Source organism: Kryptolebias marmoratus, linkage group LG9 (genome assembly GCF_001649575.2).
Source record: "Kryptolebias marmoratus isolate JLee-2015 linkage group LG9, ASM164957v2, whole genome shotgun sequence".
Taxonomy (NCBI): Eukaryota; Metazoa; Chordata; class Actinopteri; order Cyprinodontiformes; family Rivulidae; genus Kryptolebias; species Kryptolebias marmoratus.
In genome coordinates this window covers 21,867,151-21,884,539 of record NC_051438.1, presented here as the reverse complement: position 1 = coordinate 21,884,539, position 17,389 = coordinate 21,867,151, and the positions used below count along the sequence as shown (strand labels likewise).

General features: G+C 38.9%; 4 protein-coding genes across 4 annotated transcripts; 2 read left to right on the top strand and 2 right to left on the bottom strand.

Annotated features, from left to right (window-relative positions):
• The first annotated feature begins 353 nt into the window (after positions 1 to 353).
• On the top strand, positions 354 to 2,560 carry mcts1 (MCTS1 re-initiation and release factor). The gene is made up of 6 exons (XM_017408181.3): positions 354 to 564; positions 1,476 to 1,628; positions 1,707 to 1,804; positions 1,886 to 2,019; positions 2,179 to 2,246; positions 2,327 to 2,560. The coding sequence occupies exons 1-6, from the start codon at positions 554 to 556 to the stop codon at positions 2,406 to 2,408; spliced, it is 546 nt and encodes a 181-aa protein (XP_017263670.1). The 5' UTR covers positions 354 to 553; the 3' UTR covers positions 2,409 to 2,560.
• Positions 2,561 to 3,047: 487 nt separating this feature from the next.
• Positions 3,048 to 6,073, bottom strand: c1galt1c1 (C1GALT1-specific chaperone 1). Its single transcript, XM_017408137.3, has 2 exons — positions 5,894 to 6,073; positions 3,048 to 4,700 (listed from the first exon to the last, which is right to left on the bottom strand). The coding sequence occupies exon 2, from the start codon at positions 4,684 to 4,686 to the stop codon at positions 3,733 to 3,735; it is 954 nt and encodes a 317-aa protein (XP_017263626.1). The 5' UTR covers positions 4,687 to 4,700; positions 5,894 to 6,073; the 3' UTR covers positions 3,048 to 3,732.
• A 2,907-nt stretch (positions 6,074 to 8,980) lies between these two features.
• urp1 (urotensin-related peptide 1) lies at positions 8,981 to 11,538 on the top strand. Its single transcript, XM_037977547.1, has 5 exons — positions 8,981 to 9,456; positions 9,681 to 9,809; positions 9,900 to 9,940; positions 10,172 to 10,277; positions 11,344 to 11,538. Exons 1-5 carry the CDS (start codon positions 9,354 to 9,356, stop codon positions 11,373 to 11,375), a joined length of 411 nt encoding a protein of 136 aa, XP_037833475.1. The 5' UTR covers positions 8,981 to 9,353; the 3' UTR covers positions 11,376 to 11,538.
• Positions 11,539 to 11,670: 132 nt separating this feature from the next.
• clic2 (chloride intracellular channel 2) lies at positions 11,671 to 16,359 on the bottom strand. The gene is made up of 6 exons (XM_017408090.3): positions 16,031 to 16,359; positions 14,290 to 14,399; positions 13,668 to 13,793; positions 13,447 to 13,547; positions 13,170 to 13,351; positions 11,671 to 12,229 (listed from the first exon to the last, which is right to left on the bottom strand). The coding sequence occupies exons 1-6, from the start codon at positions 16,082 to 16,084 to the stop codon at positions 12,071 to 12,073; spliced, it is 732 nt and encodes a 243-aa protein (XP_017263579.1). The 5' UTR covers positions 16,085 to 16,359; the 3' UTR covers positions 11,671 to 12,070.
• Between the last annotated feature and the right edge of the window lie 1,030 nt (positions 16,360 to 17,389).

Here is a 17,389-nt window from a genome sequence, read left to right as displayed (position 1 = left end):
GACTTTTACGTCACGATGTCGACCATTATTTTATTTATTAGTATATATATATATTTATAAGATGTAGTGGCATTTTACTTTCATAACATATCTTTTTTATAGTCAAGAGTATAGAGTTTGTAACATATTTCTGGGCGTTAGAGGGACGATTTTATTGCGTTACGGGAGGGAAAAGTTTTTTTTAATTACTACAATATTTTAGAAAAAAATATAACCACCTTTAACTTATTTATACAGCGTGTAGATGCTAATTTTGATACATAAAAGAAGATTTTCTTATAACTGAAGGAGAAATTGCAGAGCTCGTTGTCGTTACCTAGGTAACAGGAGGAGAACGGGAAAGCGTCTCGTTAGCTGTCGTAAAATGTCGCAAACCTGAAAACGCTAGTTCCGTCCCACACACAGTGCTAAAGCGTGAGGTTGTAGCATCATTACAGACATATATGAATAGGGTTTTTTTGTCATTTGTCTTTCCTGCTTCACCCAGCCTGGTACAGTACGTTGGGACGAGCTTTGACGCACTTCGGGAAGGCGGCAACGGCGACCAGCGAGGATGTTTAAAAAGTACGTGTCTGCAAGCTAACTTTAGCTAGCGGCTAATGCTAAGCGCTAATAAGCAGCTTTAGAAATCTGTCATTCAGCAGTGGGAGATTTTGAGATTCCTTGTCATTGTTTGAGCTGGACAAACCCAGGCATGAGAACTGTCTGGGTGTGTCAGTAAGCTCTGTGGTCCTTAAAATATTTAGGCACGTCATCTAATGTCATTAAATGTCATAAAACACTGTAAGCGTTGGCAGAAAAAATGGTGAAGTAAAACTACTGGATAAATATGTGGTAAAACTACTACACATTTAAGTAAAGCATTAAGCACCTTAGTGCTTTACTTAAATATGTTTATGTTGCTTACTTTTCAATCATTGTGTGCTCAGTGGAAAATATTTCACTTTTCAGTCCGTTACATTTTACAGCAAATTAAAACTGTAAGTCTCATCATTAATAACGTGAAACACACTGTTTTTATGTAAATTAGGATAGTAGATGTTAAATAAAGTGTGTCAAATCAGCTGCTCTTTAGTTAGCTACTATATTTCTTATCATGATGCAGCATTAATAATCTAATATGACATTTAAAGTAGATAGTTGGCAGCTTATTCTAGGGTGTAATGTGTATTAGTGTAAAAAATATACTTTATATTTAAATTTACTTAAGAGTAGGGATGTTCTTGTTTTAATGAGTCCTTTTTGTATCACTAAATAAATTTCAAACTGCACCAAAATCTTAATTTGAAGTGGAAAATGTTTAAAAACAGTTACAGCTTGTCAGACTTTGTTAAAGTTGAATGTTATATAAACTGAAAGCAGACAGACAAAATTGTATCAGTATGTCTATATGGCTAGTATGATTATTTAAAATAATACCAAAGTGTTAAATCATTTTCCAGAGCTCTTAGTCTGTTCCTTGTCCTGATTTTCAGATTTGATGAGAAGGAAAACGTGTCGAACTGCATCCAGCTGAAAACATCTGTCATCAAAGGCATCAAAAATCAGCTGCTGGAACAGTTTCCCGACATCGAGCCATGGCTCAACCAAATAATGCCAAAAAAGGACCCTGTCAAAATAGTGAGATGGTAAGATTTACATTCCCTCGTTGTGGATGTTTCGTGCAGTGTTTTGTTTTTCCTGCAGTTTTTATTTCCTGTTTTCAGCCATGAACACATTGAAATCCTGACTGTGAATGGAGAACTCCTGTTCTTCAGACAGAGAGAGGGACCATTCTACCCAACCCTCAGACTGCTACATAAATGTAAGATCTCTTTAACACAAACTTCTTGATGATTGTAGATGAAGTCCTTTTATATTTTGTTTTTTTTGTGTGTGGTTCTAGATCCTTTCATTCTGCCACACCAGCAAGTAGACAAAGGGGCCATTAAATTTGTCCTGAGTGGAGCAAACATCATGTGTCCTGGGTTGACTTCACCAGGCGCTAAACTCTATCCTGCTGATCCTGACACAGTGGTTGTATCCTTTTATGGCACATTCAGACTGCTCACATCATAAATTTGTAAATGTCCGTGTCATAGATTTACATTTCTCCCCCGATCTTTCAGTGTAAATGTTTACTTGCTTTCACGTTTTATTCAACTTTCCAAGACGTTTGCCTTTAATAAGTGTATGCAGGCCATTATGGCAGAGGGGAAGCAGCATGCACTTTGTGTTGGTGTAATGAAGATGTCAGCAGAAAACATGTAAGTCTTTAAACTCAATTTGTAAATCACTTTGTTTTCCGTTATCATTTGATCTCACGCCGTGTTTGTTTTGGAAACAGAGAAAAAGTCAACAAGGGGATCGGAATCGAGAACGTTCACTATCTGAACGACGGGCTGTGGCACATGAAGACGTACAAATGATCGCATTTACGACACCCATCTCAAACAATCCCTTGACGCTGAGGCATGAACTGCCAGTCGACTGTTTACACCTACAGACTTCGCTGTGTAACCTGCTGGAGGCTCCCCTCACAATGCACAAATAAAAGAAAGATCTTGCTTCAAACCAGAAACTCACTCGACATTTTTGTGTTGGACCTGATTGGAAATGCGTGGTGGCGGTACCTTATTTTAGAATGTAAATCAAGGTAAATCTCACCAGTTTATCAGACTTTGTCATATCCAGTAACTTCAAATTTGCTAAAGGATGTAACATGGAGTTTGCAGGATGTGAACATATTTGGATAATAACTGAGGGAGTGTTGAATTGTAACAGGTCTGACAGCTGTTAGACCTGTTACTCCACGTTTCAGTAGAGTGTAAGCCATTGTATTATACTCTGCTTCATTGTTGACCAAGTTGGTTCAAAACATCCAGAAGTTACTTTTAAAACTGAAGTCGTGTCACATCTCTACCAGCTAACTAATGCTTTAAAATGAGGTTCTGTTTGGATGTGGAAACAATCAGTCCTCTCTTTAAAAAAAAAAAGTTTTTAGCAGCTAAAACACCTCATCTTAATCATAAAATCATAGATGGAATATTTAACGACACAACTTCAGATCAAGTTTCAAAAATGATTATTTTATATCATTTTATTATCCAAAATTAGGTCCCATATTTGTAAAATATCTGGAAACAAAACACATACGCCCGTTAAAACTATATTTAAATGTGTACTTTAGCTTTGACGGTGAACAAACAAGTAGTTATTGTGTGCACAGAGCCAGTTCTTCAGGAATGAAAAAAAAGCATGATATAGGGAAATAAAGAAAAGTTCTGTTGGAGCTGGACTATCATGTGTCCGACTTCACAATGATCAATGCTTCAGTACAATCCTTCAATCGGGCATTTAAATTATGATTATTAACATGGTAGAATTGTTGACACATTTAAAATATTAACACAGTTCCTCTGGTGGTTTTAAGACCACAGAAAACCTTCAATAACCAAACGTTAATCGGGATGATGGATTCTGACACAAGTGACACGTTTTCCAGCTTGGTCTGAACTCGATGAACTGTTTACCCATCAACTGTTTGTAAACAGCACAAAGGGCTCGGGTGCCCATTATGTCAAGTGCAAAAGGTACAAATATACGGCGAAGTATTCGCTCTCTCTCAGGATTCAGTTTGACAAACAGCATAAGAAAAACTCATCTTCCCACCCTCCCAAAAAAACAACAATAAGGTTTGCCATCACAGAAGCAAACACGTTAAAATGACACATCCAGTTTGAATGAATGGAACTAGTCATTGTCTGAACCCTCCATGGGGTAAAATGTTAAAAGGTCGTGAAAATCGTGCCCGTACGGTCGCAGCCGGTAAACGCCGTACATCAGAACCTGCATCTGATTTGGGGACATCCCGCTGAATGTGACGGCCAAGTCGGAGCAGCAGCCCTCAACCACGTCGTTGGGGTTGTTGTTCATGCTGTCCTTTATCAAGCTGTCCACGCTCTTGCTGCTGAACAGGCTCTTTCCGTGCGCGTCCTCTCCGTTCTCCGCAAACACCCCCGTATATTTGAGACACACGGCCAGCTGCTTGTCTTCACTCAGCTTCCACAGGGCGCGTCCTCTTTCCGGACATTTGTCCTCATCCTGGAACACGTGCACCAGCCTTTTCAGAGCTTCGTAGCTCAGAACGATGCCACTGTCGTACGCGACGTACTCGAGCTCCCCGGACTTCACGGCCTTGCCCAGGTAGAACGGCTCGTCCGGATCCTTCGAGAGCACAAGATACTTGAGGTTCTCGATGATGGCGAACGTGGTGGGCTGTGCCACAAAGAACCAGCGCAGGTCCCCAGCGTTGTCGTACGCGTGCTTCAGAGCTTTACGCAGCCTCGCCCAGTTGTCCTTCTCATTCAGGTCCACCGACTCGAGCGCCTTGGAGGTCTCTGAGCTGTAAAACTCAGCCTTGTCGCAATGCTTGCTCCAGGTGTCCAAAGCAGTAGCCCAATAAACCAGGATCTTGGGCTCAACCATGATGATGCAGTAGACCTGGACTTGGTCTTTCAACTCCTGCAGTTGGCTGCCAGAGAAATGCTTCAGCTCGTCTTTACTCGCGGCCTTGACGTGGTGGTGATGGTGGTCGTCTGCCGAGGACTCGTTGACGGGACTGTAACTCGTCAGGAGCGACAGCACCAGGTAGAAGACGCCTCCCAAGATCATCCCCTTCATGAAGGAGCCTCCGTCAGACAACATGTTGGCAACAGATGCTGGACGGAAAAGAAAAATAATCATTGTTGGTGAAGCAACGCAACTGTGGCAAGGTAAAAAAAAAAAACTACTGTTAGTAGCATAAAGTCTTTGGTTATTATATATAATAATTGAATTGTCAGAAGAAAAACAACAAGTAGAACAGGCTGCAAACCTGCTGCTTCTGAACAGGAAAGTCACCCAACAGGTAATAAAGTGACTAGTAAAAGTAAAGAAAGAAAGACCTTTGAACACACTTAAACCTTTTGAAAGTAGGACTTTTGTAACCATTTCTGAATGCTTATGTTCAGACCCAAATACAATGAGTTTTTGGCTGACTAAAGAATACTTTCAGTTAGTTTTAAAGCTCAAATATTTATGAAATTAGGTACTAAATCCATGGCTGCTAAGCAAAATCAACTCAAATGCCTTTTACCCTTCGATGTTATCTAGCCTTTGCACGGTCAACGGGTTGTTTAAACTCATCAGAGCTGAAAAATCAAAACAAAACTTTTAAAATACAAAGCGAGAGCCACTCAGAGCACAGCTTAGAGCAACAGCACAAATGCAAATATATTCAATGTGTTTTACAGCCATACTTTCTGTATGGCTGTAAAACACTTAACTTTTTTACATTTGAGAGACTGAAGACGACCACAGGAGAGTTGATAAAGTAAGTAGATAAGCTTAGTTGTCAAATGGTTAACCTGTAAGTAATGTAAACCTGTAAACCAGTAGTCCAATATGGGTAAATAATCCATAAAATATACAGTTCAGCCGTCATAGGGGGGTAACAAACAATAAAATGTCCACTTTTCAGAACAAAATATTTATAATTTAGCTTGATAAGGACAATGGATTCAATTTATTTAAACTAGAAAAGTAAAAAAGTTTAAGTTTGTTCGACTGAAACTATAGATTTAGATAATATAGTCAACTATTTTTTTTAAAAAACGCAGTAGCGTAAAACATCACCTGCAGCAGACTGAGCGGCTTTTATGCTTTCGCGTAACTGAGATTCAGCTACTGACAAAACCGAGGCAACATTTCAGAGTCCTTCAGCCTGAACTTCTATTTATTTATCTTTGACGTTTTTCTACACTGTGGAATTTTAGCTCCGAGCGGCTACGAGGTCATTTAAAAACGACCAAACCGAGGATTAAAGCTGAAGTCGCTATGACAACCAAACCTTCGCTAGCTTTTAGCTTCTTACCTCTACAGAGTAAACCAGCTCAGGGTAGTTTTGTTGTTAGAGACATAAACAGTGTTCAGCCGGATTAATGCGGTTGATACTCTTCCTGGGATTGCCTTTTAGTTTACACTATTCCTGTTTGGTCAGATTACAAACGTCAGCTCAGCCTTCATGTTCTTTTTCTTCTTCTTCGCGTTTCGATTCAGACCAAATTTACACTCATGGCGCCCCCTCCTGGTTTTATTTTAGAACAGGGTTGGTCAATAGAGGGCCTTTTTTTACAACCACTTTGACTCAGTTGAAGGCAATGACTTCTATACAAGAATATAAGTCATTGGTTGAAGGAATCAAAATGTTTAACTTTAAATTGTAACATGACTGGGCCGATCAATAACACTCCTTCTGGACTGTACCATGAGCTGAACTCTGTGGGGGAGTCCCGTAAAAATTCTTTCCATCACATAAAAAACTAAAAGAACAAACGTTTTTGCTCTTTGTTTTGACAGAATATAGAAGTAACTGATGCTGTGGATTTGTTGAAGTTTGAGTAATTTATATGTTTAAAAAAAATCAACTTGGCAGATATGTTGGATTTGGGTTTCTTATTTGTATTGTCATGTCTTGTCTTATATAATCCTTTATTTTGCTTTACCAATAATAACCAGTTTGTTAGGTTAAGATGCCAATTTGCTTCCTAGTTTGTGAAATCATAGCAGTGCTCACTTGGCCTACCAAACACACAACCTTTAAAATGAAACTACAAGAAAGGATTTCAGATGTCAGCTTTTGGGTATATTTTGGTAATATTCAAGATATATCTTTGTTGTTTGTTTTGATTTTGAAATACTCACTGGCCTCGGTAACATGACAAAGAAGACTTAAGGCCTATTAATTGAAATAGACCCTGGTTCTGCTGTGAATGAAATGCCCTTGGTTTTAGTTGCTGCAGTATTTTTTAATTAAAATCCTGGTATTACTGATTTAGGTTGTGTTTATATTGCATCTGATGGTGCCAAGGACTGAACCGGAGATGATCCTGGGGCCAATTCTGGCCATCAAGCCAGTTTTTTTTTTCATGTGTTTTAGACACGAGTACTGGAAATTTTATGCTTGTTTGCTGTCTTGTGATTTCTGTCTCTCTTTAGACATTTTGCAGTTTTCTTGTTGCTTTGTGCTTTTACAGTCAGTTTATTTCTTTTTTTCTGTTGTCTTAGTGACTTTCCAAGAGAATGATTTCATTTGGCAGCCCTGAAACTCTTCAGCAGAATGCGTTTAATCTGAATTAGCCTTCTCTTGTGTCCACAGTGGTTTTTATGAGTTTTGAGTTATGAGTTCTATCAGATTTGAATGAAAAAGAGATGCTTTCTTTAGCATGTACAGTTTATAAATATTTAAATTAGAATAGAAGTCACTCTGTGTGTGCAGTTTTGGAGTTGCATTTAAATAGGCATATTTTCTGCATATTGTCTTCAGGTTTTCGCATTTGAAGTTAACTTTTTGACCCTAAAATCGAACTCTCACAATGTGTTTTTTTCTTTATTTCATCAACTGCTCAACAGCCAGATGCATCAAAAGTTGTTTTTCAGCCGCAGACGTGGAGACAATAAATCAGCGGATATCTGGACGTGTTAGCCTTCAGTTTGACAAAGAGCCACGTGAGGCAAACCCTCCTTGAGGAGATGGAAAAACTTGTTTTTTTCCTTTGGTTTTATTAACAATATCTTTATTCTTAACTCGTTTTTTTAAAATACATTTTTACCACAAAATCAAAAACTCATCATCAAGAAAAACTAAAAGTGAGTCAGCTGAAATAAAACCTTGTGTTAGAATCTGATCTTTTTCCATTTTTGACTTTGGGGATCCAACTTTTTTGTCTAGTTTTGTGACAAATTAAAAAGGAATTAGGGCAAACGGGATGTGTTCCCCTTCGTTTTCTTTCTCTTTTCAGCTAAATTAAGTTGTTTTCTTTTGGCTTTCTGTTAAACTGAAGTAGCATAATTTGTTTAAATGCATCAGATTGGTTTTGTTGTGCTGAATTACACTTCTTTTAAAAAAAATAATAATGTTGATTTACTCACTTTTAACTGGAAATTGTTTGAATCCCAAAGCTGAGTTTAAACCAGAGGGGGGAAAAACACTTGTTATCACATGTTCAGCCTTTGTACGTTCATTCAGTAAATATCATAGAAATGTAAAGCTAATTTTTTAAAGTGTTTTTTTGTTCTGAGTATCTTTTGTGCTCCTTTTGTATAGAATAGGCTACAGATGAGTCATGGTTTACACCCTTTATACAGGTTTTTAAGGTAAGAACATCACTTGAAGAAAATGGTGACAACTAATTGGCTAATTTGAGACTTCATCCATTTATACATATATAAATTTTGTTTCAAATTCTCATTTCCTGACTTCAGCCCATATCCATCAAGTACATATAGGCGATGGGTACCCAACCAGACATTGTGGTGACAGATATAATGCAGAAGAAAGCAGTGGTGACAGATGTAGCAGTCCCAAGCGACTGTAACATCAGGAGAAGCTGAAAGAGAGGCCTCGGTGGTGCCAGTGGTCATCGGAGCACTCGGTGCTGCGACCCCCAAACTGGAAGAGAGGCTTCAACAGATCCCAGGAACAACCTCAGAGATCTCCGTCCAGATGAGTGCAGTCCCAGGAACAGCTGAGATTCTGAAGAGAACCCTGTAAAAGTGGAATCGGCTATGTGGAACAAACAGGGCGAGATGGAAGTTTTAGGTTTTTTTATATTCAGTAATGAATGAGGTTTTTCTTCACAGGCCTTAGGAAAGCATGTAAACAATCTGAATAACTGATTAGATGTCCATAAGTGTTTACACGTTTCCCAAAACAACCAAGATTCACTCGGGTCAGAATGAACTTTTCACAGAACATTTGGTGAAGGATGAGGTCAGAGGTTGTGAAAAACCAAGAAAAATAAAGTACGTTTTGGGTTGTAAACTCAATTATTTCCACTTTATTTGTCTGTGCTGTAAGTTAGAGTTAGAAGTGTTCAAAGTAACATTAAGAGTTTTTTTTTTTATCCAGTACGTGGCTGACATCAAGCATAATAACATTTTGACCAAGAGTTATGACTTGTGGTGTCAGAAATGTGAGTCACTGGACAGAAAATGACGTAGAAACCTGCAGTGACACACTTCCAGCCGCTCGGCGTGTTGATCTCAGCCCATCACACAGAAAACCATCAGGGCTGCCGTGATTACCTCTGCAGAGCAAACATTTGTTTGGCTGCTCTGTACAAGCACAGATAGGCTTCGGCCGAATTGACAAGCTCCCCTAAATTGTGTCCAGTGACGCCTGATCCATCGTGTCAGATCCATTAAGAAGGAGACTGGACGTGATGATAATGTATTGATCAGAAAGTGATGGATGGCCGTGGAGGAAATATAAGCAAAGTTCTCGGTCGATTTGGGGAAGAGTCTGAATCTGGCCCTCGAAGCGTAGAGACGCCATGTTTTCTGTAGCCCTGCTGTCCCTTTTAGCTGTGATTTGTTCTGCAACATGGACACAAGCTCTGCCTTTGTACCCCGAGCCCAACCTGGAGCCTCAAGCAGGTAAGACCGAAACTATTTTCTGCTTTTAAGATTCGCTCTTCTCATCTCAATTCAAAAAATGTTCTTTTACGCTTTTTAAAATGGACTTCTTATCATTAGTAACCCTGTGATTTCAACTATGGATCAACTTTGCTGCTTTTTCATTTCCAATATATCAATTAATCTGATTTTCTTTTACCTTTAAATGCTAAATTTTACAGAGGAGTTTTGTCTTATCTCAACAGATTTTATTCAGAAATTAGTGTCGGAGGTGGAAGAAGGAACCAACACTGCTGAGGGGGAGCAGAGGGAGATGAATAACCTGTATCCTTTACTGACGCAGCCGAATGGCAGGAGAGACTCCTGGAACAAAGGTAAAACATAAATCTAAAACATTTACAGCACAAACACAAATGAGTCAGACAAGACGGTAAAATTAATATTGTTTCACGTTTTGTTTTCAGGAGCAAAGGAGTCACCACCACAGGAAAAGTTTGCAAATATGGTAAAATGTCTTTTACTTATGAACATGAAGGAATTATTGTCTTAATTGGAATAGAGATTGTTAAATAAATTTACAATTAAACCAACAAAAATTACATTTTTAATGCAAATGTTTTGCATTAAAATGGTCAAAGCAAACACTGAAAGGCTAAAGGGATGTTGTCCTTTTAGATGATCATTATTAAACCTATATGGATGAAATCTGCTTATTTTTACTGTTGTTTGTTTTTAGGTTGACGACCTTAAAGAAGTCATCCTGAAGTTGGCGGCAGCCGACAAGCTTCGCTCTCAGGGTTTTCTCAGATCAGAGCAGAATTTGCCAAAAACTAACAAAAGAGGTGAGAGACTCTGATTGTTCCCCACGTGGAAAATGCCACACCTAAGCATAGACTGACATTATTTTGGTTAAGTCAAAGGGACGTTTAACGAAGGTCTGAGCTACTGAGTCTGAGTTAATCAATTAAATGCATTATTTAAGTGTTAATTTGTGTTGCTTAAATGGTAATCAGGTTTATAGACTTCTGTTAATCAGGCACATCATTCCAACTAGAATTAGACATTTTAAACGGAGAGTGAGGTTCTGTGTAAAGGTTATGAACAATAAATATCTTACCTGTTGTAGGACGGTTTATGAACGACCTCAGATTGGAGAAATAATTTAATTCTGATCAGACTGATGGCTAATCTGAGCAAGTCCAAACTTTAACACTGTCATCAGTTTCATGTTACATGTTTACACCAACAGAAATAATATGTTATTCCTGCCAGAAGTGCTACAGCTTGCTGCTGCTGCTTTTTGTGCTTGTAAACCAGCCTAAGAATTCTGTGAAAGTAACAGTAAACGCCACAGGTGTTGTAAAAGTATATAAAAGAGAATTTGCCTGAAGTGTTCCTGGAGTTTGGTCTTGACCCGCTCAGATTAGTTGGTAGCTCATCCGTCCGGTCAGATTTAAACTCTATTTCTCCAAACTGAGGCCATTCAAAAGACCATCTAAAACAGGTAAGATATTTATTGTTCATAACCTTTTCACACAAGCCAACTTCAAAACATCAGAACTATAACTTTAACGGTATGACAACCAGAAATGTATTTTTCTCCACTAGGATCTGATGTAACACCTGTATTTTTACTCAGTTTGGACGGCGTTCCTGTGCTGACACGCTTTAAGTTAGATTTAACGTACAGTGCAGGTTGTACAATCCTCTTCAAGACATACACAACATTATTTTATTTTGTTTTGTTCGGTTTTATGGAAACCTTATTGAACACAAGCTGAGACTCTTTAAACTGTGATCCTAAACCGTCATTCTGCAAAGAAACAATCAGATGTTTGGTACAACAGGTTGGAAGATTTCTCAGTAAAATATGTTTCATTTCTGTCTTTCTGGTCTTTGTAATTACAGCATGTTTCTGGAAATACTGTGTTACCAACTAAAACAGCAGGAGGGCGTTTGAGCGTATCCCCGTCGGAAACTTTTCACCTCTCCATCATCACTTTTGTTTCCCATCAAATAACATATATATCATCTTGTAGCCAAAGAAGATATATTTTTGAAGCTGTAAAATTGTCTTTTTTTGTGACTGAAAATAAACTTGAATATCAGAAACAACAGAGTGACCTAACTTTATTTGTTATACTTTTCGGGTATCATTCCTGGAATAGTATCGTACTTTAAGAGATGATAAAGTTCAAGGCAAAGCTGCACACAAACCACCCAAAGACGATAAGAAACTAGTGTGATTCTTTTTAATCGCGTGCTGGTGAGACGTCTCCATCCAGTGGGAGGACTGTGAGACAAAAACTGCTTAAAATGAACGGTTTCTCCAACTGTTGCTCACACTGAGACATGTTCAGGTGCTCTGATTGTAAAAAGCATGCAAAATATCTATATTTACACTATAAACAAGATTTCCACTAAATAAAAATCAACAGTCCATTGCACTTTTGGCCTTTTCTTCTATCTGTGAGTGATTATAGACAAAAAGTCAGTACATAAAATGTTGTAATAGCGTGACATCGTCTCAGAGATTTTAAAGGTGTCAGGTTTGTTTCTTGAGGCTGTGGCTCCACAGATCATTAGCTCTACATACATGGTTCAAACGGGACATTAACAAGAGATAACGAACATTTTATTTCCTCTTGGCAACGCCAAAGTAAGCTTTCTCGATCTCGATGTCGGCCGGGCACGTCTGTTTGAACTCCTCCCTCTCGTAGGCGTTTTGAAGGTATCTCCAAACGCCTGTAAAGTGCGCAGGAATGTCAAAATCACAGTACTTCTTGGCAGCGACCTGAAATGAATGGAAAGCGAAATCAAAGTGAGATACTTTGTAAAATCAGTCCTCAAAACGAGTATTTATGAATAACAGGGAAAAGAAGTACTCTGATCTTTATTAAGGTTCCTGAACTACATGATTGTTTTATTATTTCTGCAAACATTTACCTGAAAACATCAGATTTTTTTTTATTAAAAGTAGATAAATAAATTTATAATAATCACACCCAACAAATATTATTTTGAAAAACCCCTGGTAACTGTTGATGAGAATTTGATTTCATTTTTCTGTAAAGATCAATTTTTCAGATCAAATTTAGGTCCACTCTTTAAAGATACTCATTGCAAAGTCATGAAGACCGGCTAAAAAAACAAATAAATCATGAAGCAAGAAACAGAATCTGCACAATTTGTTCTCATATTAATGGTTCATGTGTACTTAAATGAAATAAATGTAAGGGAAACTAGTGACTAACACACATCTGTTTACCTACAGAAACAGCCGAAGTGACAGAAAATAGGTCAACATTGAGTGCGTGCCTGATTTGCATAATCAGTATATCTGGAAATCTATTTGAGTAAAGTCTAAACTGAACCATTTGATTAATTTCAGATAACTTTATTTTATGCTGAGTTCATACTTTGCAATGAGTGCCTTTAATGAATTTGATAAAACACATTTTTAAACTTTGAATGAATTCATTCATTGTGACGGTTGTCCTGTTGATTGACCAAACTTTTCTTTATATGAATTTCACGTAAATAAAAGTATAATTTCTATTAGATTTATATTTTTAAAAAGTGACAGGGGTAATATTTTTCTGGTTTTCCCTCAGTTTGGATAAAATCCATCCAACTCTGCCTCCTGAGCAAAGTTTTTATTTGTGTCATGCTTTCCAGCCGTCTCAGTATCAACATCTGGTTTTCTGAGCTCTTCAGAATCACAGTCATCTCACCCTGATCACATGCAGCTTAGGCAACAGGTTGCAGTCAGCCAGAGTGAGGCGGTCCCCGTCCAGAAACTTCCTCTTGGACGTGGTGACGTTTTCTGTTGAGTTGTGGTCGATCTCCTCGGGCAGGGGGGCGTTTAAGTACTCATCCAAACGGTTGAACTCCTTCATCAGGTTCTTCTCCTGTGCTAAAGGGTCAGAAATAGGCAGTTTTTCCCTGTAAAATGCACGTGGAGCCAGGGAACTAATCTGTGTCAAATAAATGCCAAGACACCAAACTTACCAGCGTTGTTTGGGCTGTTTTTGATGAAAGCCGAGAACTTTGCAAAGATGTCAGCACCCACGTCAAAAGACTCTTTGTTTACCGGGCTGAGATGAGGATACCTTGAGCAGACATAAAAAAAAGAGCAGAAATGCTTTGAAGTGTGTTTTGTTCGAAGAGAAAACAGCACGATCAAACTCCCCCTTCGCTGGTGTTTGTGAAATGGTTAAACGCCGTAATACCTGGGAGGCGCCAGTGTTTGTTCGAGAAACTCCTCAATCTTGAGGAAGTCTGTTTTCAGGGTGCCGTTGTAGAGGAGGAAAGGAGGGTTAGTCCCAGGGGCCAAGTCTTTGAGCTCGGCCGGCTTCCTGGAGATGACACAGAAAGATGGAGAGGAAATCAGAACGTGAAGGAGGGCGATTCAGAACAGGCTGTTGAGACTGTCAGAATCAAACATGCCACTCCGGATTATTAATATTAACGCATACTGTTGGGTTTACACAGCTCTGGGAGTGGTCATCGGTTTAAAAGACCTGTTTGTGTGAGTTATGAACTGCCCATTTATCAGCACCCTTTCAAAGTTTCCTGATCTTATTTGCTTCTTGATTCTGACCCTGAGAAGTCCACATCATAAAGCGTTAATTAAAGGAGGTGTTTGTTCAAAAGGGACAGAGAGCTCTTTGTGCATGTTGGTTTTACCGTCTCCTCCCTTTCACCTCCACAAAACACACCTATTAACTGCTGAGAAAGGGTTTGGATTACTAAAAACACGTCTTAATAGCGCTTTGTGTGAAAGTCCCCATGACCAGATGCTCAGGAAATGTTTTTTTTTTTTTGTTTTTATTCCATCGGTGGGGTGCTTACTTCCTCATATCAACAGTAGTCACTGTGAATTTGACTCCTTTCAACCACAGCACCATGAAGAGTCTTTGGCAGAACGGACAGTTTCCAATGTTTTCGCCGTCGTGTCCAGCCTGAAAAAAACACGAAAAAATGAAGTCAGAGATGTTTGCACACGACAGAAATGTATTCGATCTCCTCTGAGCGCCTTGGATATTTAAAGACCACTTGCTCTGTGGAGGGGAAATGCAGGCATTGTCCTGGAACGGAAAACAGACGCTTACATCTGGGCTGCAGTTTTAGCCCGCTCCCTGCACTCTTTTCTAACCCTGTAGTCCTCATATCACTCTTTTATTTTGCCAACAGTGAAATAAGAAGATTGATACAACTCTCATGTTTGTCAGTAAATCTGAACAAAGCTGGGGAGTTTAGTTAGGCACAATGACTGAAAAAAGGGATGGAAACAGGTCAAACAGGCTCAGTCAAAGGGTATAAAATCTGTCACCCAGCATCTCAAAGGCTAATGGATTATATCTTGTTTATTCTGTACAAAATCCAAATTACAATTAAAAGCCAGGCTTTCCTTAAAGGAATGCATGGCTGCTTTTTATATCAGAGACTAAAATCATCTTATGTTGTAGCTATTTTGTTCAAACCTTGAAAATAACGTTACGCACATCCTCATGCAGTATCATCGGCTGTTTGAGTGTGTGTTGTGAATGACTCTCAGCTACTACCACACCAAATGGTAGCTCAATAGATGCAAAACTCACTGAGTTCTAACCATTTTTGTGTTTGTTAGTGCCGATTAACTGTGGTGGCCATCTTGAATTGAACTCATTCCAAAAGTTAAAAGTTATGTTAAAATTTTTCCAGTTATTCATGAGATAACTTCAACAGTTAAAGCTAAAGTTTCAAGCACAGATTTAGCAAAACGTGTAGCACTTGGAGTATGTCCTGTGAATGACTCTCAGCTAGAACCGGTCCAAATCTGAGCACATTATCTGTAAAATACACAAAATTATCACCATTTTTATGATTCCCGAGGTCAGTTAGCTGTAACGACCATCTTGAATTGAGGTAGCTCCAAAAATTAATCGGCTGTACAGGTACATCAAATGGTTATTTCCTGAAAGTTTCATTAACATTCGTCAAGCGGTTCATGAGATATTTTGCTAACAGACAGATACAGTTGACTTTACACGCAGATCTTGCGCGATCAGTAAGCGCTCAGCGTATATGTTGGGGATCAGGCTCTACTACTAACAAACCAAATTTAGGGTCACTATCTCTAAATTAGGCCAAGTTCTAGCCATTTTTGTGTTTTCTAACCCTGTTCTAAGCTTGAAATGAGGACTTTCTGACAGCTGTCACAGGAAGTTTGCAGGACTAAAGTGGGTGTGTCGCGCTCAGGCTTGGGGCCAGTCCGCTCTCCGTGCTCCTCACTTCTTCTGGGTGTGCACTGATAACATGCAGTCAGTCACAGCTGACTGATAACAGCCTGCTGTGACCCTCAGCGGGGGTCCAAACACCTCAACATCTGCCACACACCGTATCCAGACACGACACAGAATTGTCCTCTGATTGACCCCCTTAAACAAACATTTTCTCTGCTATTCAGCAATACTGATAAAAAAAAAAAAACGAGCAGAAAGTCAGTTTTCCTGCCCTTTTCAGTTCAGCAGGACAGGATGCAGATACATTTCTTGTGTAATCTCACAGAGTTGTGACAGCATGTGAATACAGCTGAAAAGAACTGACTGACCTTGATGAACAGCTCGATGTTCGGCTCCTTTTCTGAGCTCTGTCGAAGTGCCATTTGTCCTTTTTAAACAGGAAAGGGTTTTATTTACTTTCTTTTTTTTGTTTGTTTTAAAGTCAGAGAAGTTCCTGCAGCCAAAGATTCTTCTTCAGTGGACAGCTTTCAAAAATCCACAGAGCAGAAGAGAAGAAGCTCCTGTGAGGAAACCCTTGAAGAAGTGTTGCTCTGTTTTTTAAAAGTGTATTTTTTTGTCTCAGGCAAGATCCAAAGAAAGAATAACACTTCTCGCCCTACTTGTGTTTGACTCCTTGTAGGGTGTCTGACTCCGAGCTTATGAGCCAAGAGGAGGGAGGGTCTTTAAACATGGGCGGGTACACTCTTACTCGCCTATATACACAAACTGTACGAGGGGAGAGACTAAAATAGGGTTCATTAGGATATTGTGATGTAAGGGAACTGAAAGGAGTGACTCAAAACACAACAGAACACCAGGGTCCAAACATCTAATACTGTAGCAGAATAAGAACATGAGTCATTTGCTTTAGTTACAAAAAAAAGATGAGTATATTTTCTCTTACCTATTGTTTAAAAAGTAATGCAACTTTGTTCTATTTATTTATTTGACATTATGCCCAACAACATTCATTTCTTACCCATAATTAGATGTTTAAACATGCTGCAGTATTACACAATGTGTTGAACTGTGTCAACAGATTTTAAACACAGAAGAAGACCTATAAACTGCTATTACTGCGTTTTCCTCAGAAAACAGAACCTGGTTCTGCCCATGACTTCATGCTGAGTTCCTGTTGCAGCTGGATTAGCTCATTGTTGTGCTCAGTGTTCGGGTTAGTTATTAATTGTAACGCAAGCTCAGAACAAGATATCGTGCCACCTTTTAAAAAACTGCAGTAATGTGTCCACTGATGGGGGTAGAAGAAGATACAAACAGATGTTCAGATAAACAGTTTATTGTTGAAGCTGTTACCACTTTCTAGGCCGAGGCATTAATACTGGATTATAAAGTGAGAAACATCCAGGTTTACAGATTGCAAATTGGACTTTAATGGTCATTCCAGCTGATTTTTCTGACTTGGATTTCATAAAATCTGAGTTTTGGGTTCAAACGGAGCGCACCATGTCAGCCACTTCTGTCCTAAATTCAAGGTACTCTTTGTAAAGTTACAAGCAACAGAGAAAAATGAACAAAATCCTAACATTTTTCTTCATATCCATGGTTAACGTATCCTTAAATTTAACATTTTTAAGCAACATTTGTGACCAAATGCCAGCTACCACGTGTGTTTGTTTACCTACGGAAACAGCTGACGTGGCTAAAAACTGGTCAAACCTCCAGCAGAA